General features: G+C 32.6%; 3 protein-coding genes across 3 annotated transcripts; 2 read left to right on the forward strand and 1 right to left on the reverse strand.

Annotated features, from left to right (window-relative positions):
• Positions 1-985: 985 nt before the first annotated feature.
• On the forward strand, positions 986-6,947 carry LOC111682258 (coiled-coil domain-containing protein 40). The gene is made up of 6 exons (XM_023444162.2): positions 986-1,994; positions 4,747-4,889; positions 4,980-5,539; positions 5,599-5,743; positions 5,808-6,016; positions 6,082-6,947. The coding sequence occupies exons 1-6, from the start codon at positions 1,099-1,101 to the stop codon at positions 6,886-6,888; spliced, it is 2,760 nt and encodes a 919-aa protein (XP_023299930.2). The 5' UTR covers positions 986-1,098; the 3' UTR covers positions 6,889-6,947.
• A 6,080-nt stretch (positions 6,948-13,027) lies between these two features.
• On the reverse strand, positions 13,028-20,286 carry LOC111680906 (protein daughterless). The gene is made up of 2 exons (XM_023444163.2): positions 19,310-20,286; positions 13,028-16,669 (listed from the first exon to the last, which is right to left on the reverse strand). The coding sequence occupies exon 2, from the start codon at positions 16,546-16,548 to the stop codon at positions 14,362-14,364; it is 2,187 nt and encodes a 728-aa protein (XP_023299931.2). The 5' UTR covers positions 16,549-16,669; positions 19,310-20,286; the 3' UTR covers positions 13,028-14,361.
• A 404-nt stretch (positions 20,287-20,690) lies between these two features.
• On the forward strand, positions 20,691-21,382 carry LOC111682264 (active regulator of SIRT1-like). Its single transcript, XM_023444170.2, has 3 exons — positions 20,691-20,850; positions 20,909-21,111; positions 21,173-21,382. Exons 1-3 carry the CDS (start codon positions 20,778-20,780, stop codon positions 21,290-21,292), a joined length of 396 nt encoding a protein of 131 aa, XP_023299938.2. The 5' UTR covers positions 20,691-20,777; the 3' UTR covers positions 21,293-21,382.
• The last annotated feature ends 2,046 nt before the right edge of the window (positions 21,383-23,428 follow it).

Raw genomic sequence — 23,428 nt, forward strand, 5'->3', positions numbered from 1 at the left:
AACTCTGGAGCACTTTTTTTGCCACTGTCAGGCATTCGTCGAAGTTAGATCCAAATATCTTGGAAGTGATGTTATTCCGGTAATAACATTCCTGACTAACACTGATTGGAAGATTCTAAGGAATTACGTTCAGGAAACTGAGTTGCTGAACACTGAAAAATAATTCATTCAGTTCCTTTTTTTCTTATGATAAGGAGCGCACAACAGGCCCGTTTGTGGCCTTTGTGTATTTCTTCGGATTTGATGTACCAACCTAACCTTGTAAGATCTAACAACTATCAATATTGCCAATGCACCAATGTTGAATGGTAGGCTCGATACAAATTGTGAATAAGTGAAAAGTAGCTGCCATTTGAAAAAACCCTGTATGAACAAAATGTCCAACTTTGACCCCCTATAAGTTCGGCAGTTTTAAACCGATAAAGTTAGTACTATCCAATAGTACTAACTTGGGTGTAAATTTTATCACAATCGATTTTTTGTGTTGAGTCACTCGAAACGAAATTGCCCATTTGCAAAAATCAACACAGTTATCGTGTCATATTGCAAAAACCTTGGTTTTGATCATCGGTGCGAATAAATCCTTAATTTACAAAACTTGTAATCTGAAAGTCTAATATATCGACTCTAAAATTAAAGTCTAACCTCTATTATATCATCGGCCAGATTCACATCTATATTTAAATGATTTAAACAAATTTGAGTTATTCCTGTCTTGTAGTAAACTAACGACATGTTAAATGCAAATTTATTCGAAATGCTACTACATGTCTTAACATTTGTTAAGGGTTGGTTGATTAATATTTATTTACTCCCAAATTTATACAACATAGTAGCGGTAACTAAAGAACAAATTATGTTGGCAAATTATAAATAAAGTACTATATGGCTGTTACTAAGAACAACCTTTTAAATTATAAGTAATATTATGCCCAGTAGAAGTTATTCAATCATTTAAACACCTGCTTCAAAAGTTTTAAGGAAAATTTAAATCAAATAGAAACAACCATTGGATAAGAATTGTTTGACTTTGTTAATGAAAAATAATTTTATATTTTATACAAAAATAAAAAGGAAATTTATCAATATAATTAAAAAATGGCTGATTATAAATCTTTCAATTTAGAAAGTGAAAAAAATGATGAGGAGAAACAACTTGCGGAGGATAATTCCAATATTGAAACAGAAAAGGCATCAAGTGATCAGTGTAATTATGAAAATATGCCTGATGAACCATTATCAAATGATCAGGGTGATGTGCCTTTGGCACTTTTACCCCCTGATCATCCGTTGTTGGCTAAGTTTCAACAATCATTAAAAGAATTTCTCATACGCACCCGAGATCAATTGATTAATGAAATTGAGGAAATTAAATATTCAGTTAAGCAAAAGGAACAACAGCGTGAGGATCAGGGTGCTATACTATATGACCGGCAACAAGAAATCCAAAGACAAAACGAACAGCTCGAAGAGTTTGCACAACAAATACAAGAAAATCTTCAACAACGCCACCACGAAGAAGAGGCTGTCAGTCAACTTAAAGCCGAGTATGAGGAAAAGGCACAATTAACGAAGGAACAGAAGAGTCTGTATAACAAACGAATGGCTGAGTTGGAACACATGCAAGAACTCGAGAATAATATAAAAAAATGGACCGATGACGTTGAAAACGAAGTAAAAAATGCTAAACGTGTTGTAAGTCGTGATGCACAATTGCAGCAACAATTATCAGAGGAAAAGAAAAGATCGGATTTGTTATTCTATCACTTGGATGTGGAAGTAAAGAAAAGTGAAACGGAATTGGAAATGGTTCAGAATGAAATCAAAGATATGGAAGAAGTTTTGGAAGTATTAAATATGAGTGTTTCGAATGCAAATGCTGATTTGGAAGCATTGGAAAATGAACACAAACGTTTAACACAGTCTTGGTCTGAGGTAATAGTAGCGATATCGTTGCGTGATCGTATATTGTATCAAGTTAAAGTGGAAACAGAGTAAGTTATTTTCATTATTTTGTGAAAGTAGTTAAGGGTAATTGTTGTTATCGCTTACGAGAATTTATTATATTTGGAAATTTGCTTTATTAATTAATTAAAAGAGTATCTAGTCCGGTTTATATTGAATTGTAAGAATTCGTTTCCGGTAGATTAGTAGTTAGTGATCTTGTCTGTTAGACCTGGAATTGGGGATTAGATTTCCGTCACAAACAATAGTACGTAGCACACACCAGGCTCGAAGATTTTAGAGATTTATTTCTGAGGATTTGATGTAACACACATACTCTTTTGAAACAAACTAAATTCTACGAATCTCCATCCGATGCTTTTATCGAAACACACATGTATATTTTTAGAGTTTTGAAATATCAAATGATTATACAGAACGACAAATTTTGAACCCATAGACCAAAGTAAACTTTTCTAAAGGAATGAGGTGCGCTAAATTTAAGAATTTATCTATCGTGTTATAAATTTTGAAAAACGTAATTCGTGGCCATTTTTGAGACATTTTAACAGCGCCAAAACAAATTATATTAAAATGTTTTTTTTCGAGATATCGCCACCTTATTCAATTTTTTTTAATTTTTTTTCTGCTGTGATCATCCGTTGAAGTTAATGGTCGGACAGGCATCGTTGAAATGAATGAGAACTTGATTTTGAGTCGACTGGCAAATCTTCAAGTATTTGTATATGGATCCAATCTTATTGTTTGATATGAACAATATTTCTAGAGCAACTTCTGCACTATAGTAATATAGGGTACTAATACCATGTATGTATATTGAAAGCCATGAGTTTTGAAGATTTGAGTTAATATATCTCGATGTAGAAGAAGATTTATCAGATGTTAAGCCTTTAGTTGTCAAAATGAGTACAGTTGCGTACAACATTTTATAAATCTAAATTCCCAGATTTAATGAAGAAAATATAAAGCCACATTGGGAGCAGTAATACTTGGTCTCAAGATTGCGACTGTTTTTAAAATCCATTTGGTATTCCATTTGCCTTTGTAAAGTCTTCTATTCCTAGTCCTAGATTTCTTACAATCCATCTAACGGTTACGGAATCAGTTGATCATGACCACATAATACCCTACACCTGTATACGAATAAAATAGGATTCGCGATCGCATAAACCGAAAATGCATTCTGGATATGGGCATTTCCACCAAAAAGTATATTCTTTGTCACATCATCTGAAGCACATTAATTGACAATATCTTGGGGCCATACTTTTTGATTGATGCCCTAAATAAAAATACAAAATATACGGGCGAGGCCGACCACATAATACGGTACACCTGTATACGAATAAAATATAATTCAGTTTTCATAATAAAGCATTTAAATTGCATTGTGCCATATCTCATATAAACTTAATCCATTTATTGTTTAATAAAACTGTGGATATTTAAGTAAAATTTTGATGGGGCTTTTTATAGGGGTTAGGTTCAAATGAGGCCCTATAATTATAATGTTGATGAGGGTCATCAAGACTAGTATAGAACTTGGTTTTGCAGCTTTTTGTCAAGATACGAGTATATTAAACATAATTATGAATTTAAAAGCCCTATTTGGCGGGTCCAGTTGTATGAGGCCGAGTTGAAAAAATGAACCCATGTTAACTATTTTCAATAGTCTTCGTCTATGGTACCATAAAATATCATATGCAAATTTCATTGAATTATCTCCAAAATTCGACTCAGAAAATGATTCTAAGCCGATTGGTATACTTTAAGGTGGGTATAGAACCAATATTATTGTGCGTTACAAACATCAGTACAAACCCAATGTACCCTCCCCACTAAAGTGGTGTAGGGTATAAATACGTATATTGTTTCTCTGGATATAAACATTTAATGGTGCGTGACGTGATGTGACAAAAGTAGACTTTTCGGTGGAAATGCCCATATTATTTGACCATGCAGACCATGACCACCATGTACAACTTTTCCACATTGAATTAACTAACGAAGACTTAACTAGTTTAGCTGTCACTCTCTAAATAGACGCCTAATGGGGACAGTAAAACATCAAAGCTTACATCGATTCTACAAATATTCCTTAGTAAAGTTTGACCCTACCCTCATATATAGCTCCCTTAAAAATACGACTACAGAGTTGAAATTTGATATAAGTAAAGATCTATCCACCGAATTCTATTAGGATCGGGTATAATTAACCATACACTCATATAAGATCCCCCAAAGAAAATAACTTTATCACTCACTACTGGCTTTAAAATATGAGCACACAGCTGTCTATCGAATTTTATGAGAATCGGTCCATTTTATGAGAAAGGCCCCCCCTACTCTGAAGTAAGTTCTCATAACATTAACCTAATGTTTATAGGAGAGCATTCCATTTACAGCATACGGTTTCATAGTGGGTATATGAGTTTCGGGATAGTCGAATATAAAACTTGTTATTTGTGGCCTCCGGAAGTTTAGTGCTTAGTGTTCTAGTCTGGTAGACCGGAGGGGGTGGGTTCGATTCCCATCCGTGGCACTGGATAAGGAGCGCACAACAGGCCCGATAGAGGCCTAAGTGTATTTCATCGGATTTAGTGTTAGTGTTCAAACTAACTAACTAACTAACTACTTGTTATTTATTGAAAACTTTCTTAATACATTTTATTTAATATTGATTACCAAGTATAGCTTATTGTTACGGGTTATTATGTCTTGATTTAAAATACCAGGATTAATGACCAAAATTATATATACTTAAACATGATTCTTTTATAGCAAAGGAAAGGAATCGATTAAGTTGAATACTGCTGGCATAGAGGCTACTCAGAAGCAGATTAAAAAAGAACTACAAGTGAATGAAAAATTAGAAACTTTCAAAAAACGTCTAGCTGAAGATTTTACAACATTGAAAAAGGACTGTAAGTATATAATTCAAATATAGAGTTCAATAAGGAAATTTTTTCTTTAAGAACTTAAATCATCTCTAACAATAAAATTTTAAATCCAAGGCAAACAACAATCTGATATTTTGGCTGGGTTAGAAAAGAAACTCTCTGATATACCACTACTACTGGAGCAAACTGAAAAAGATCTCAAAGAGGCCAAAAAGGAGGGAACACAATTAGAAACGGAAATCAAAAGACTCCAATGGAAAGTCGACAAACAAAACGCTAAGAAATATGAATGTGAAGAGAATATATTAAAATTGGCTCAGGATCATTTGATCACTGATAAAGCAAGTGAATATCGTTTAAAATTACTGCATACTGCGCAAGAGCAAAGAAGAGGCATGGAATTGAATCTAGCACAGGCACAAAATCAATTGGCCAGCACTTTATTAGATATGGAACGCTTAAAAGGGAACAATTTTAGAATGAGTCAGGAAAATGATAAGCTAAGCGGACAACTTGATGATTTAGAAAAGAAGTCAGACTATTTTAATGCGGAATTAAAGTATTTGGAAACACAAATTGATATAAAAATGAAGCGTATGGATAAATTAATGAATCAATTGGATGAGTTAGTACGAAGCAGTGAGGGAAGTGAAATAAGTCCAACTGAAGTGAAGGTAATTCGGTGATTTAGGCTTCAATTTACTTTTATAATATAATCTTTATTAATTTTCAGATTAAACAATTAGAAAAATCTATACAAACCACCGAACAACAGATACTAGAATATCAGCAATTTTGGATAATGCTGCAAAATCATTTTGTCAATCTTACACAAAAGAGATCAGCACAAATGAATCAAATTCAAATTACTCAAAAACGTAAAAAAAAACATTAATTAAAATATAAATGATGTATGAACTAATTTTGAAAACTTCTTTCCAGAATTGTCTATTATAAAGCAGAAATCTCTAAAAGTTGACCAAGAACTTGAACAGTCGGAAAGCAGTACAAGAGAATTAAATCGCGATATTCAAATATATCAATCAAAGCTGGAGCTCTTAAATGCCAAAATGGCCAAAAAACGTCAACAACACGAATCTGAAGAGAGTGAATGTGAACAGGAACATGCAGAGTTACTGCAAAGGCTAAAGGTAATGAAAGTGAATAACAATTTTGAATTTAAATCAATAATAATAACAAAATTTTTAATAATAAGGATAATGAAATGCATGTCTTGAGATTGGAAGAAGATATTAACGAATTGCAAACTGAAACTGAACAATATAAAGACATTGTACTGGACAAGCATCGAGAATCCTTGTCGTGGGAGACCAAATACAAACTTATAGAGGAAACTTTACGTTGGCGTAAAGAAGAAAGTGCCTTGGACAGTGAACTGGGTACAATGCGCACCGAAATACATCGCATGCAAATACGACACCAACAATTAAAACGTGCTCAAGAGAAACTAATCGGAGATCTCGATCACTGTGTTATGCATCGTGAACAGATATTTGTATCAGCTGCAATAAAACAAAATATTGAATCAAAGCCCACAAGAGTTAAACAGTCGAGTAACACTACACAATATAAAATCAATGATTTGCGCAATAAACTGAAGCAGATACAAAACGACATAACCACACTCTCTGATCAGCAAATTGTTCAGGCCAAAAGAGAATACCAACAGATTCAAGACGAAATAAAAGATCTACGTTATGAAGTCGATCAAGAAGAGTCTCAGGATAGTTTGATACGTACCGAAATCGAACAGGCTCTTTTATTAAAATATCAAAATCTCGAAAATATTATTCGTAAACAGAATCGTGCAAAGTCCTATCGACGTCTTAATGCTACAACTCAACCTTTGAAATTACCACGCAACGAAGCGACAGTACAAGCACAGATGCAAAAACAAACTGAAATGAATGATCAGTTGATGGATATTGTTCAGACACTATCTACTGAACATCCTGAGAAGCAAGCATTCTTCGCAAGACTTTTGCAAGTTTTGAAAGACTAAATAAAATTAATATGTATGTGTGTGTATTTCCTAAATATTTTTACAAATAAATTTATAATTTAAAATAATCGGACAGTACGTTTTTTTCATATTGGACCACTTTGGCTCTCTTTAGATCGTGAGGCAAATATCAGATTGCTTAAGAAAAATAATGCTAACCAGAAGTACACGACAAGCGGTTAAGAACTAAGTAAGAAGACTCAATTAGTCCTTGAAAACTCAAATAGTCTTGGAAAACTCAGAAAGGGTCTAGGAAGACTGAAATAAGTAGTTTTATATGGGTTAAATAATTATTTTTAGTAAAAGAAATGCGAGGACAAAACAATATTCTCAAGGGAATTTTCCAGGTCTAGACACATTCAAATGAATTTTTAAAAAGGGACGCTAGACTTAGATACCATAATATGGACCATGTGTTTATATTGTTAAGAATCTCATATACGAATATAGTAAACTCTAAACTACAAATTCCAAATTTTACCCAATACCTTTACTTAGTTGTAGTTTTCGATTCCACATGGAATCTGGTGGCACAGGGCCCGAGCTCATCTGGTTGATAGCAACAATAAACTGTCCTATAGACTTTCGCATAGAGCATGCTGCAGACATTGCAGTAAAACTATAGACTTAGGGTCTTATTTATAACAATTTATTTCAGGTTTATAAAACAATTTTTTATACAAAATTTGTTCAATAAACCTTTGAAAAATTGTTATGAATAAGTCAGTAAACCTTCTACTAAAGACTAAACACCAAAAGAATTGCAGGGTTTCTAAGGTACTAAGGCGGAAGTAAAATGAAAAAGCAACCAAAGTACTATTTGGATTGAACATGTTAAGTGATGTAATGTTTTATTGGTGGAGACCATAGAAATATACCCTAGTGGTGACTGGTGTGATGGTCACTGTTTATACCCTGGTGAAGACCATTAAAACTCTCCACTATACTGGTGGAGTACCATTAGATTAGGTATGACAGGAGTCTGCATCGAATATCCAAAGTTACAGCTATGAATGAATGGGAAAAGGAAATATTTAAACTATATTTTTGTCTCAAACACATCAATGATGACGCTTCCACCAACTCCTTTCAATATCTAGCTGTCTGTACATATACGGAAGCAGTTTGTAGACTGAAGGACGGATTCTTGAGACACCGTGGAGATTTTACAACGGAATTTCTTCCTCCAAAGAGACGGTTCCGGAATACAGTAATCAACGGCATGAAGGTATTGCTGTATAAGATTAATTATCTTCGCATGACCCCCTGAACAAGTGTTGCATATGCCAGTCAGGCTTAATCTTACTGCAGTCCACATTGCCAATTGTTTGTTTAGAATGTCCACAAGAGTCCAGTTAATCATAGCAAACAACGCCTCTGTAAGAGTTATTCTCATAGCACCAGATGGCAGACGATCTCATAATATTTTCAAAATGATTTCTGTATTATCATGACTATTAAGTCGCATACAAATATAGAACTTTTTCATACAGCATTGACTTTAATACAGCCTCAAAGAGTCAAATAACATTTTTGGAATTAATTTTAAAGAGCCGCTATTTGATGTTCTGGGAAATTACTCCGTATTTCGATTCGAAAGAAAAAGCTTTCAATATACAATGTATTTAACATAAAAATTCAAAAATTTTTCCTTTCGAATCGAACTTCAAACTCCAAGATAACTTTTTATGTATGATAGCGAGTAGGTATTTAGCGATATCCGTTAGGATCTCGCCATTGAGGAAAAGTAAAGGAGAAAACCTTATCTTTTGCAGAGAATAATACAAGTTTTGCTTCTAAGCTTTTGCTTATTATTTTAGTGAAATTAGTTGTATTCTATAATAATACAATTTCACTTTCTAATAACTTTTAAAAAAGAAAAACATAAAAATAACTTCCTAAGAATGACTTTAGATGTAGTGCATTTGGAATCAAATAAAAAAGTCCTCCTTCCTATGACAAGCCTGTGTTGAAATCATCTTTTTTAATACTTCAAGGGAGTAAATTCTACTTTTAATAACGTCAGATCCTCACCTATCTGTCAATTCGTCTCTCAGATGGTTGTTGATCAACTCACTGTAAGTTTTGTGAAAAACTTCCTATCACAACGAATTATTGTATCCTCACTGGGTGACACAACAATCTGCAAAAGAGCCATACGGGGCACTCCTATAAACGGACTGTTAGTTAGACTTGATTTACTAGGATTTAAAACGGTTGCATATGCTGACGATGTTTCAGTAGCGGTAACTAGTACGCATCTTGAGACTATGTCCCATAGATTAGAAGAAGTGTTGAAGATAAGAAGCTCATAGAGCGTAAACTATGGTCTCAGCGTTAACCCAGGAAAAACTTGTATTGTTTTCGTGCAAACACAAAGTTCCTCAATTCCCTCTTCCGCGTATAAACGGCGAGGTTCTGATCCAGAGGTCATGCAAAAATTGTAGAACTTCTCCCAAATCTACAACATGTTTCTGACTACTGCACATCGGGACCGAGTATTACGTGAAACTTCCGGTACAGTATAAACACTGAGTAAAAACTTCACCTGTAAGTGTTGATGGACTATATGTATATATAGATGATTTTAACACAACTAAAGGTGTGGAATCTTCATTAAAGAATTTGGAATGAAAATCTCTTTACTGCTCAATAATGAATACACAATCTTATAAGCGGAAACTTTTCGATAAAAAGGGCATCTAGTTGGGTCAGGTAATATCGGAAACTCAAACTGTATATCAGAGTGCTTGCTGACAGCCAAGCCACAAATCTCTGATAGGTGTATATACTGCATCCGAACCAGGAATGCTGATCGTCTCTCAATGAGATGGCGATACATTCAAGAATCACCCTCATTAGGGTTAAAGGACATGGGAATATAATTGACTATAGTACAGCTGATAAATTGGCGAAAGCTGGTACGAGGAAATGGTTTTCTGCGGTGTCCCCCTAGCAGCCATTAAGAAACAAACACACAGCATTTGTTTTAGTTCAGTTCAAGACCGATGGTCTCAAGAGCACAATTGCTTGTTTGCTAAGATGTTATGACCTTATATGGATCCTCATAAAACATTCTATATATTGGGACTAAGTAGAATACATCTGAGCACTCTGCTATCAGTTCTTATTGGTCATTCTAAGTTCGGAAACCATTGGTCTTCCATGCAATGACTTTTGTAGAAGCTATCTGAGGAACAGGAGGAAACAATAACTCTTCTCTGTATGTACTTAGCCCTTGCATTGATTCATCATAATGCAATAGGGTCGGCATACTTTTCTGATCTATCAGATCTGTCTACTACTCAACCTAAACGTATTCTCGCATTACAAAAATTGTCGAAATGAGTGTGTAATTAATCACATGCTATGTTCTTCACTTCTCTTTTATCATCTTTATTGTATGTACATTATTCTTCACTCTTTTAATACTATCTTTACTGTCTCTATCGCTATTTTTCTCCCTTCAAATCTTGTTTCTTTTCAGATATAACAAATGGACCAATAGGACCCAAGTAAAGCCATACTCGTGGTAGTATACAGTCTGCAAAACCTAACCTAAATTCTACTTAAATTTCGCTTCTTTGGATGTTATGTTTAATTGCAGGGTTTAAACAATGTAAAAATTATAAGAATTTCTCATAATGAATTTTCATCTCTTCAATTGTTTAGCAAATAAGTCTTTTAATTGGAAAATCAGCTGGACTTCTAAATTTTGAAAAGAAAACAATTAAATTTTAAGTACATATAATATACATGTGTATATAATATATTTTTATAGTTTTAATAGCATTTAATAATACATGGTTTTGTTTTTTTTTTTATTATTTTATAAATTTTATTTATTTCGTTTTTATTTTTTTGTTTGCTTTTCTTTTATTATATAACATAATTTTGCATTTTGTTGTTGTTTGTTTTTTGTTTTAATTTACTCAAAAGAATTTTGCATAAAATTGTGGTATTTTTGTTTTGTAGACCACAAAATAAAATAAACAAAATAATATTTATATGTGTGGGGATTTTGTTTGTTTAAAAAAATGTATATATATAATATAAAAAAAACTAAAAAGAAAATAATTAAAATAAAATTAAGTATAAAATTTGTGATTTATTTTCATACTTGTTGAGCAATGTGACGACGACGACAATATTTTAAAATTAAAATTACATTTAAACAATAATTACAATTAAAATAATATTATGTATAAAAAAATATTAATACATTTATAAAAAAATGATGGATTTTGTAAAATTTTTTTATTAACCAATACTTAAGGTAAAGTTACAAAAAGAAAATATTATAAAAAAAATTTTATAGAAATTTAAAACAAAATTCATGCTAAAAACGAAGTAGATGATGATTGATTTCTAATGAAAATAAAACAAACGAACGATTGAATTTGTTTAAAATTATCAAGTTGCCTTTTTTTAACAAAGAAATAATGTAAAATTAAATTAAATAAAATAAAAAATAAAATAATTATTTATTTATGTATAATGCCACATTGAATTTGAAATTTTGCTATAATACAAGTTTTTGTTTTGGTATTTTTTTCAAATGATTATTAAAAACAATTTAAATAAATAAAACCATTAATTATTGATTTTATGTATTTAAATTTTGTTTTAGATTTTATTGTTTAAAAAATTTTTGGTCTAAACTACATACAAATTTAAATGAAAATTCCAGGTAAAGCGTTGTTGGTTTTTTATTTATAAATTTTTGTATTTTATACATTACAATAGAGTGTAAAGATTTTTTAGCATTTTGTCTTTTTTTAGAGAGAAATTAAATTAATTTTTTTTTTGCAAAACAAATAACAACAAAATTTGTAATAAAATCCCTTAATAAGTTATGTAATTGTTTAATAAAAAAGAAAGACAATAAAAAGCTTTTTTTAACTAAAAAAGCTTATTATGGCACTTTTCTTTTGGTGTGAAAAAAGAGATTTTATTACAAGTTCTGTTAAAATTTTGTTAAAAAAAACTTTTTAATTATAGAAGTGATCTTTTGTTAAATTTTATAATAAATTTTAACCAAAAAGCTCTTCAATTTTATTTGAAATCGAGAGAACTGTTAGGATATATTTTTGAGCATTTTTCTTATATTATTTTGTTTTTTTTTTTGTTTTTTTTTCATGGCAATACTTGGAATTTTCTAATATACAATCAAATCCCCGTAGAAGCAGGGAGTGATTGTTGTGGCTTTAAAGGGCTTAAAAACTAATATCTCGTCTTAAATAACTATCTCTTTTTTTGGGGTTTTGTTTTTATTTGTTGTTTTTTTTTTGTTTGTTTTGTTTTTATTATTATTTTAATTAAATATACATTATAATGTACTATATATGTATTTCTTTTGTATGTATATATAAACTATATTTTAAATATTTATTTATTTATTATTTATATTGTATGTATAATATTTAACTTATTTTCATTATTTTTGTGTTTTTCTCATTTGTGTATATATTTTATGATATAATTTTTTATATTATATTATATTTGTGTGTGTGTTGGGGTTTTTTCTTTTCATTTATAGTTTGTTTTTTTGCAAGGACCTTAAATTTATAAATATAACAAACAATTCCTTTTTTAAAATTAATACATATATATATGGCCCTTTTTCTTTATTTAATTTTTTGAGAAAAATGTTACAATTTAATCTCATTTTTATTACTAAACTGGCATTGACGTTATTATAAAGAGTATAAACAAGTAACGTCTTTAAATTGTCTACATTACGATTGGCTTTTTTTTAATATGACGAGTTTATTTATTTTATTTGTAATTATTGTAAAGAACTGTAAAACAAAAAGAAACTAAAGAAATATCTAAATAAAAAGCATAAAGTAAAAGTTAATTAAGTGCTTAAAGTTTTAAGTTTGACAACTGTTCAATGCTCTGACAGTTGAGCTTTAAAGTACATAATCAGAATATGTTCCAAACAGAACTGTTAATTAAATCTACTACAAATAGTTTTCTTGTCAATTGTTTGTTAAAAATTTTAAGCACTTAAATAAAATTCACTTTAAAATAGTTTATAATTTTATTACCAATTAGAAAAGAAAACAATTTACAAAACTAATTAATAATTTTGTAAAAATTTATAAATTTTCCCTGGCAAAAAAACACAAACAAACCAAATGAAATGTTACTTTACTGTCTCTCTCTCTTTGTATTAAACTATTTTATATTGAGCCTAAAAGTATACTGTATATATTTTAAAATGAAATCCATGAAAATTGAAATGGAAAAAAAAATTACAAAAACAAATAAGACTAAATAATGATGGTGGTAATACACAGGTAAATATTATTGTAAAAACAATATGAAAACCAAGCTATAAAATAAAATATGCACAGATATGTTTGTTATTGTTTGTAAGGATAAAAAGAAAAAACATAAAATAATATAAAAGGTCCTAAAATAACAAATTTCAAACTGAGAAATAAGTTTACCTAATCTTAACAGAGAAATTACCTATACACATACATACAAATATAAATTTTGTTTCTTTAAGAAATTTTTAAGTAAATAATTGAATAATTTAAGAAATATTGAAAAAAGATAAAGAAAAGAATATATGGCTGTTGTATGATCAGCATTTACAAATTACAACTACTAAAAATAAAAATTAGCAAATCAGATTACAAAAGAGAGCATACAATAATATGAAACTATAAAAAACTAAAACTTTTAACATACGAGTATGTATTTCTAAAATGTTTATGAAAAAATCCTACATTTATAATACAATTAAAAATAATAAAATGAAACTAAAATATTGTTTAAAAAAATGGAATAAAAAAACCAAAATATAAAAAAATAAACACCTATATGGTGGATGAACCTTGTCTATTGGTAAAATAAGTAGAAAATAAAATAAAAATTGAAAATTGTTTGTGTTATCAAAATGAGAGCAGGACAAAAAAAAAAAATAAAAAAAAAAAATAAAAAAAAAAACAAAATAAAAACTAATACAAAAAAAATAATAAAAAATTACAATTAAAATCTTACTCCAAATCACTTGATATTTAATATTTACAATTTACTGTTGTATGACAACAAACAGACACCATTCATTCATCTTCATCATCATTATCGGATAAGATACAAGTAAAAGAAGACATCCAACGGGACGACAGCAGCAACAATATTCAACTATACTGGAGGAGAAATAGGAAGGAGGAAAACACTTGGTTTGTATGCCTACAACTGGTGCTGATGATGTATATGATGTGGATGAGGAGGGAGCTGTTGGGGCAGCGTAGTCGACATGGATCCAGACTGCGCACTAGGATGACGACGCCGAAACAGGCTCAGATTATTTAACAGTTGCTGTTCCAAATCAGATCCGGAGCTCTGAAGTTGTGGTGGTTGTTGCAGGTGCTGCTGGCTGGCCAGATGAGCGACGGCGGTGATATCTGTTGGCAGATGGGAAGTGGGCGGATCATTGTGGCTGCTTGGCGCCTGCTATTGTGCATGTGGTGCCTGATTTTGGGGCTGTAGGTGTGGCGGCAGTTGTACACCTTGTTGTTGGGCTTGCAGTGGTGGTTGTCCTCCAGGTGGCGCGCCACTTTGAGCTGTCGGTGGTAGATGTGGAGGTTGGCCATACATTCCCGGCGGAGGTTGCGGCAGCATGTGATGTTGTGCTGCAAGTTTGGGTCCATCCTCCGCCTTTTCTTCTTCTCTCCTCTTAAGGCAAGCTGCCTTTGGATTTAAATTTCGTTCTCTCACCTGCTGCTCTAACGTCATTATCACTTCTACTGCCATGTTCAGTATTCCCAATTTTGTTTGTGGTTTATCCGATTTTAGGTGTGTCATGCACATCCGTCCCAGTTCTTTTAGAGCTTCATTTATATCGCGAATACGTATGCGTTCACGTGCATTATTGGCCTGACGTCTTTCTTTTTCACGAATTGCCTTAACAGCGGGTTCGGCATCATCGTCATCATCCGCTGAAGAACAATAACGACGTGGTCGCTTCGCCCCCTTTCCAGATGGCGGACCTTGTCCAAGTTGTGAACTTTCCATTGAACTACTGGGTTTTGTGTCGGTGGCATCGATCATGCTGTTTAATGAGGATGTTGAAGGACCGTTACCGGCGCTACCTACACCAATGCCAACAGCGCTACTGATTGCAGTCGCTGCTGCATTTGCGTTGGGATCTTTTCGTTTCTTTCCCTTCGTGGGACCAGTTGTTGTAGTCGATGTTGTACCAGATACCGCCGTTGAAGTTCGTTCCATTTTTATTTGCGGCGCAAGGCCACCCACCACGCCTCCCACACCTTGCACGGACGACGGACCCGCCGACATTACGTCGTGTGTTGTGTTTAGCACTGATGGGCCGGCACCACTCGCCACCATACCGTGTCCTGACGGGGAGGTTGGCACGAATGAGGACAGTCCATCGATGTTGTCCATGGCAGAGAGTGCTGCACCTACGCCGCCCAGCAGCTCGGGTTCACAATGATTGCGCAGCACATTGAGTGCATCGTCGAGACGCTCTTCCATGCGAGCACCTTGAAACACCGCCGCCATTGAATGAAGACCGGATGGCACCATTTCGGGTGCATAACTACCGCTAGCACCGCCTGCTACAGAACTACTGCTGCTACTAGGTCCAGCACCGTTTAGAACCGTATGACCCCAACCAGAACCAGATGGACCGGGACCGCCTTTGTCTACCAACATAGAAGGTCCCACAAGACCGCTTTGCGTGAGTGGGGGTGGAGAATTCACAGGAGTCGAGGGATTTGAACTAAAACTGCTGATGGACTGGTCGGCGGTAGATGATGCCATGTACATATGCTGACGCAAAGCACTGTTTGGTCCACTTGGTCCAGGAACTCCAACAGCAGCTGAATTGTTTGTTGCTTTCGGACCTATATTAACACCCACCCCACCAGGAACACCCACGCCGCCTACGCCGAATGCCTCATTTTGTATAGCAGGACTATGCTGAGACGCATGGTGGCTGGCCAATGGATGATGACCGGGATGACCAGGTCCTGAATTGGTCATTGGACCATGTGTTGCATTATGCGGTTGTGGTGAGTTGTATAGAGCGGGAGAATGAGCAGCTGGATTTCCGCCAATCTGTTGAATGCTGTTTGTGGGATTGCCACGAAATGAACTCATTGGAGGGAGTGAAGTTGTTGCTGGACTGTGCATATTGACATGACCTGGATCCATTTGCAAGCCCATACTCGGATTTGGACCCATATGATGACCGTCTGGATCATGATGCTGTGGTGGTCCTCCTAAATGATGAGAACTCATAGGAGCATTATTTTGATAAGCCGCCTGCCCACCATAACCTCCGCCTCCCGGCACTGGTGAGCCATACCAACCGCCACTACTACTGGGACCACCTCCATTGCCAATGCCCGTATCAAAATATTGATCGACAGGAGCACCGCCTGAAAAACGTACCCCACCAGCCGACGCTCCATCATGCATTGGATTAAAATCATCACCACCGTACATGCCATTTTCCATGCCACCGAGTCCACCATAAGGGGACTGATAGCCACCATTGCGATCTGCAGGACCTCCAGCATTAGCACCACCTCCTGTTGGTTGTTTATTGGCTATTTTATTGAAACAATTTTGAAATACTTCATACAAATGCATAGGCTCATCATCGCTAGTTGCCATATTGCTTTCAAATGTTGTTACTGATATTCGTTATTTATTTATAAAAATGCGCCTCTCAATTCACACACACCAATGTCCGCTGCAGCAGTTATATGGGGCGCTACTTTTATTTTTAAATCGTCTGTAAATGAAAAGAAATTAAATTAATAAAATATCCAATAAAAACTAATTATAATGAATTATACTTATATGTATTAAGGATGCACAAATATTAAAAAAAATAAGAATATGTTAATAAAAAACTGTTTATACTATTTCTTTATAAGAAATTTCTAATTTTTATTTTAAAAATACTAAATTTGAAAGAAAAGAAATGGAAATAGTACTCTAATGTGAACGGTCTAATGATTTTAAATAAAATTTATAACAGAATTAGTGAATTCAGCTTTCAACTGAGATTTCAAGTTTTTCCGTTTGAAACATGCTGCACTCAACAATTTCATGTCTCTGTTCTTTAATGAGAATCTACATCAGAAATTAGAGTGATACTCTTTTTCAATGAAATAAATGAAAGATCTTTAGAACGAAGTTTCAATTGTATATATCATTCTTCCTGACACATTCTTCAGGACACCTTTAGCAAAACCTTAAGGCCTTTTATTAATACTTTCAATTGGATGCGTCCGTAAACTGAAGTAGAATTGGTAGATCAGTTGCGCAAGTGGCGGACAGCATATTCTATTCGTAACCAGTAGGCATTAAGCCTATTGCTTCATAATGATCTTAGTTGTACCAGAACAATTCATGTTTCGACCTCGAGTACGATGTTCAATCGGTATGCCGCGATTGCCGAATTTATGGCTCCCCTATGAATGTCGTTTAAAGCTACCGTATACGAAGATTAGTGTAATAAAAAAGTTCCTTGCTGCCATGCCTCGGGTGAGTATCCAACTGTGTGATGTTAAAATTAGGATTACTGCTCCGACATACCATCAGGAACTGTTTGGTCAACATAACATTGTGTTTCTTGACTGGAAGGTCCTTTGTAGGCGATGTTTCGAGGTAATTTCTAAGCAGTCCATTTCAATAATTAGGGCGGAATATTTGCAGCATTATATCCACTGGTTATCATTATGCGAAGGATACCACATTGAATCAACATAATTAACTAGTGAGCGACCAATTGTTTTATATGTAGTTAACAAATTTTCTTTATCCACACCCCAAATGCTGCCAGCTTTAAGGACCTTGAATCTACTTAGCAATTTGTGAGTGATCGCATTGTTGTAATCTGAGGGATGTATATAATCTTAAGGATGGCTTTAAATTTTGACCCCAAGAAGTTTAAAAGCAGACCGTGCACCAATTTTAAATGTTGTGGGTCACATTTGATAGCCCATGTAACTTCGTGGACATAAGGTTATTTGCTACATTTAAAAAGATTAGTTAGTAAGTGGTTAATTATACTGCTCCAATCAAGAAACATTTAAATGATGCCCTTAGATCTGAATAGGCTGCTTACACACCATCTACTTAAGGAAACGAATGTCCTCCCATTCAAGGAACACAATATCATGAGGGCTAAACATTTTCTTAAGGAATATAGGTATTATCACAATTTTAACATCACACAGTTGGATGCTGCCATGGGCAAGTCAGGAAGGACCATCGGATATACGAGGATAACAGTGGCAGTTATTTGCAAGATCCAATAGATTGAATACGACAGTTTCGAATAACATTAAATGCAAATCCTTGGTTACAGGGGACTGTTTGAATTTCGTAAATAGAGGTCCGCCATAGCAGACTCAGAATAAAACCTACCGCTGAAAACAAGAAAAGCCCTTATACAACTAAGATCAGAAAGGAGCAACATGTTCAAAGCCTACTTTTCCACTGCTTAGCCAGTACTATCAAGACTTAAATATGTTTGTCCCTTCTCCCAATATGACCTATGATGCTTAAATAATTCCCTTTCTTAGTGGCACAAAACCCACAAATCATTTGGCTGCTGTAAGTTTGCCACTCATATAAGTGAATTGTATTAAATCAATGAATTTTAAATAGAAAATAATTTTATGTATTGGCTATATACTTTCATTTGCAAAAGTAAATTTTAGAAATATAATGTCTGGTTGTCAATGCATAGTGATTGACAGTAAAAGGGTCAAAATGTTAAAAATAATTAAACAATTGGCGAATGATTTTCATTTCAATTCTTTTCATACTTTTGATTATTCATAAGCAACAACAATAATAGCATCATTTGATACCCCAATAAATAGTTTTAAGGCCAACAAAGGATGCAATTAACAACAACATTACATTTGATTTTTACATATTTTCATAACAATGTATACAATAAAAATCTAATAATCTAATAATGTAGGAAAAATATTGTAGCAAAATGAAAATGTTGTTAACAAAAGAAAAACCAGTAGAACCAGAAATGGGAGACAGGTAAAAAAAAAAGCTGCTACAACAACAAAAACTTGTTGCTAACAAAAAATGAACAAATTACAAACTAATAAAAAATGCACACGCAAGAAAAGTGAAAAGAAAACAAAATTATGAAAGGTAAAACAAGAAAAGTATTTAAAGCGATTAATTACAAAAAAATAAACTTAAAAATATTCTGATTTTTATGCAGATTAAAAAATTAACAACAATAAAAGTAACAACATATACATACATACACATGCTGCATACATACTCAATCGCAAAGGCACAATAAAACAAACAAACCAACAACAACAGCAAGCAATAAAATAAGCAAGGAATTAAGAAAAAGAAGTGAAAAAAAGTAAAACAAAAAACTTACATTGAAAAGGGAAAGAGGTGCAGCAGCGCCCTCGTTTATTCAACTGCTCGTGTATGAAGTGCACTTCGCCTCCCTCACCCAAAACACTTGAGGTTTTGAGGGCGAAGTTCAGTAGAAGAACAAAAAAGAAGGAGGAAGCCTGCCTTTTACTATTATTATTAAAATGTATTATTTCTTCCTTAATCAAGCCGTAAAAACGACACAGCCAACGTCAAAGTTTTAAATTTTTCTTATATTTTCTTAAAATCTACTAAACTACACGTAGTTTTTCCTTGTTACACACCACTTTTAAACACAATTGTATTTCTTCTTCATAGATTTTTTTCTTTCTTTACTTTTTTGTTTTTTTCTTTTTGTCGTTCGAAACGATGACGATCACGCACGACCAAGTAGTTGTTTTTCACTGTCTTATTTATTTTCGTTTTTTTTTCTTGTAATATTTGTTGCTTGAAGAGACTTTTTGTCGTCTCCCTATTATGGTACAATTTTGGCCAACAAGCTAAGCTTGTATTTTTCTTGGCTGACCACTATTAATATTTGAAAATTGTCAGCTTCTTCTGCTGGTTTTTCACTTTTTTTTATTTTCAATCTTGAATATTTTTCTTGAGGTGGTTTGGCCAGCCAGTCAGCCCAGCACTGCTGCTTCTTGCTTTACACTCACTACTCACTCAACAAAATACACCATAAAAAATAAAATACAACCAACCAACGAACCCAAATCGCTCACTACTACACACTACAATTCTGTTTTGGGCAAAGATTTTTTCTTCTTTTTTCTTTTGATTTTAAAACACTTTTAATTGCATTATTACGTAATGCATTTTATACACAGACATTTTCCATAAGTTTTTCTTAATTTTTTTCTCAATTTTATGCAAAAATATTATAAATATCGTATAGATTTTAACAAAATTGTTGCAACGAAAAATTCTCTTGTTTCGTGATATTGTAAACTATTGACATAAAATGCACAAGAGAAAATGGCGGCGTACATGTTTTCGTTCAGTTTATTTTCGAGTTCATTGTGTAAAATTCTTCGTTCTATTTCGAGTTGTTTTCGTTAAGATGAGTTGCCAATGTCATATATTTTGATAAATGTGGCAACATTAACAAATACAACACTGCGCTCATGAAATAGTTGGCAATACAAATAATAATGATTTTTATCGATTTCGTTGGATAAATTAATTTTTGTTTTTAACTACTTTAGGAAAAAATACGTTTTTTTAACAAATATAAACAAAATATTAAATAAATTAAAAAGCTCATACATTTTATTGTTTAATTTTGCTATGGTAAATACATACAAACTGTTTATATCTAGCATATTACAAAATCGCTTATTTGCACCACTTATAAAAAAACGCTATTATTTAAACATTATCAACACGTATTTTTGACACACGTTTCTATTTATTTTTAATTCTTTTTTTAAGAATCTTTAAACAAATATTTAAACAAATTTAAAATGTCTTTAAAATTATTAAAACAAAGTGTCGATATAATTGAAGAAGATCTTAAACACACAAAGACTAAAAAAGGTATAATTAAATTTAAACACGTAATTTGCATATTTCATAAACCAAATCATTTTCAAAGGTAAACAAACATCGAATACTAACAACAAAAAGCAAAAAACCTTAAACAATGCCATTTCGGAGGAACATTTCACGAAGAAGCATAAAAAGAACATACAAGATGTTAAACAAGAACTAAAGTCTTCCAATAAAAAAGCAGAGGAAAATATGAAAAGACTTTTGGCGTTGTCTATGAATACGGTTAAAATTAAAGATGCTGAAAAGGTAATAATTAGTCGAATAACTTTTTGATGACAGATTATTAATATTTATATTTGTTTGTCAGATTGTGCAGCGAGCTCATAAAGGACGTTATATAGAAAAAATTATACCTGAAGTTGAGCAGGAGTCTATATTCACCGAAGAAGACTTTCGTAAATTCGAAGAAGAATATTTTAATTCATAGTTTTTTATTAATTAATTTATTAGATTTCGTTAGTGTTATGTTCATGTGTTTCTATTGTACAAATATATTTTTCTATTAGAAAGTTAAAAAGATAATTTATAAACATTTGGTCATACTTAGTTTGAAGGAGTATGCATATTTCGGGAGATCAAATTAGAATATTTGTTCTACATCCGATGTATCAGATGTTCAGGTTCTTTCCTTATAATCAAGTGAGTTCGAAACTTAACTTAACTCACTGTGCGCTCAATATAACTTCCGTTTAAATCAGAAGGTTTAACATTGAATTATAAAAGTATAAAAGAGCGATGCATTACCAAACGCCATCTAAAGTTTGATGAGATATAAATTAACGAATCGTAATGGTGGTGTTGTATCTGGGCCCTTTAATCCATAAATATCAAGAAATATTTAAAAAATCAACCAAATGGTTACACATATTTACATGACGATCACAGCAAAAACTCGGTAATGGGTTGTACTTCCATAACCACTTACTTTTTAATGACTATTAACTTGCCGTCTGCATTACTTTCAAGTACTCGAGTAATGACTTTCTTTTAATCTGAAATAGAAGTACTTTATTTTCGACTTTGTCATTTTGTTTGCACATTTTATTTAATTGTGTGTTAAGTATTTTGTTTTATAAAAAGGAAAACATTTACTTCGTATCTGAAATCAATTTTTTGACGCGCAATAAAATAGCTAAGCAGTGGTGTAGTGAGTAGAACATTTAACTAAGAAATCAAACTCCCTGGTTCATATTCTCACTGGCTCCTTTTGATTATATAAAACAAAACAACTTACTCAACAACTTCTTTGTAAGTAAAATGTACTTCAAAATATATTTGCTTCCAATGACAACACCGTCTTAAAATAATAAGAAAAATGCTGATTGGTTTGGTATTTAAAATGGACAACATCGGTACAAAAGCGTCCTTCCGAAATACAATTAAAACCAGGGACCGAAAATAATTGTTATTTTTTTTCTTTAAAAAGAAAAGGTTTACATGGACAGCCAGCTAAACGGACGAACGTACGTAGCTTAAACGACTAATAAAACGATTCTAAGCCGATTGGTATACTTTAATTATATACTTTACAAGCAAAAACATATTCTTCTCTCGTTACCATTCAATTAGGGAGCTCTTTAATATCTTGTAGTTCAGTGAAATTCAAAAATATTCATTTGAACGCGTTTTCTATTTCGATAAAAATAAGTTTGTACATTTTTAATTTTTGACATTTTTTTCAATCGATTCAAAGAAGTTGTTTCGGAACTAGTATGCTATCCATTGAACTAGTGCAGTAGCAATGTACAACTAGTTTCAAAGAACTAGTTCCTTGAAAAGTATTTAGAAGTATTTAAGAACCACATCAATATTTTAAATAACGGGTTCTAGAAGTAAGGGCGACATTACTAGTTCCAAGGCTGTTGTTTAAGAATCTGAAGTGGTTCTGTTTTCACTCGTTCAAGAACTAGTTCTTTTTAGCACAAGTTCAAAAATGTTTCCTGGGAATCTATTATATTAAAAGTTGTTAAAAAATACAAGAGATTTTTTTTATAAATTCTTGTTATTTCAGTATACTTTTAATTATCCGCTGACCCATATACCATAAAATATGACAAATACTGACGTAAAGAATATTGAACGTGTAGCATACCCGAGTTATTCATTAATCCATTAAAAAGAGTCGTGATCCAAATTGATCAATATATATTAAATGTTTCCCATTCCCTTATCAGCACAAACCTCCCGATTAAATGGTGGAGGGTATAAATAGTGTGAAACTTGTGTTGAAAGAGATAGAAATCATTTTTTGCTCGTGGCTTCTCTGCATACCCTGTAATGTCGATGTAGTAAACCCATAATTAACCCAACCACTATTTCGTAAATCAACCTAATGGTCATAATTAGTTTAGTATATAAAGGATCATCTTCCGATATTCACTTTATAATCGAACAAGAATATTATATTTTATTGTTATATCGAAAATTCCTTAACAATAAATAATATTGTAGGTAGTTACTCTTCCAATTTTTTAATAATTCAAATACATTTTGATGATTTGGCCGAATTTTCAGGGATTTCATGCCAAGTGGATTGCATACATACTTCAATGCAATATCTGTC

The sequence above is a fragment of the Lucilia cuprina genome, chromosome 2, assembly GCF_022045245.1.
Source record: "Lucilia cuprina isolate Lc7/37 chromosome 2, ASM2204524v1, whole genome shotgun sequence".
Lineage (NCBI taxonomy): Eukaryota > Metazoa > Arthropoda > Insecta > Diptera > Calliphoridae > Lucilia > Lucilia cuprina.

What these genes read in the sequence shown, in the direction of transcription:
- LOC111682258 (XM_023444162.2), top strand. Translation starts at nt 1,099, where the DNA reads ATGGCTGATTATAAATCTTTCAATTTAGAAAGTGAAAAAAATGATGAG. An exon ending in TACAACATTGAAAAAGGACT is followed by an intron (nt 4,890 to 4,979) that starts GTAAGTATATAA and finishes TTTAAATCCAAG; the next exon opens with GCAAACAACAATCTGATATT. An exon ending in AGTTACTGCAAAGGCTAAAG is followed by an intron (nt 6,017 to 6,081) that starts GTAATGAAAGTG and finishes TTTAATAATAAG; the next exon opens with GATAATGAAATGCATGTCTT.
- LOC111680906 (XM_023444163.2), bottom strand. Translation starts at nt 16,548, where the DNA reads ATGGCAACTAGCGATGATGAGCCTATGCATTTGTATGAAGTATTTCAA.
- LOC111682264 (XM_023444170.2), top strand. Translation starts at nt 20,778, where the DNA reads ATGTCTTTAAAATTATTAAAACAAAGTGTCGATATAATTGAAGAAGAT. An exon ending in ACACACAAAGACTAAAAAAG is followed by an intron (nt 20,851 to 20,908) that starts GTATAATTAAAT and finishes TCATTTTCAAAG; the next exon opens with GTAAACAAACATCGAATACT. An exon ending in AAATTAAAGATGCTGAAAAG is followed by an intron (nt 21,112 to 21,172) that starts GTAATAATTAGT and finishes TTTGTTTGTCAG; the next exon opens with ATTGTGCAGCGAGCTCATAA.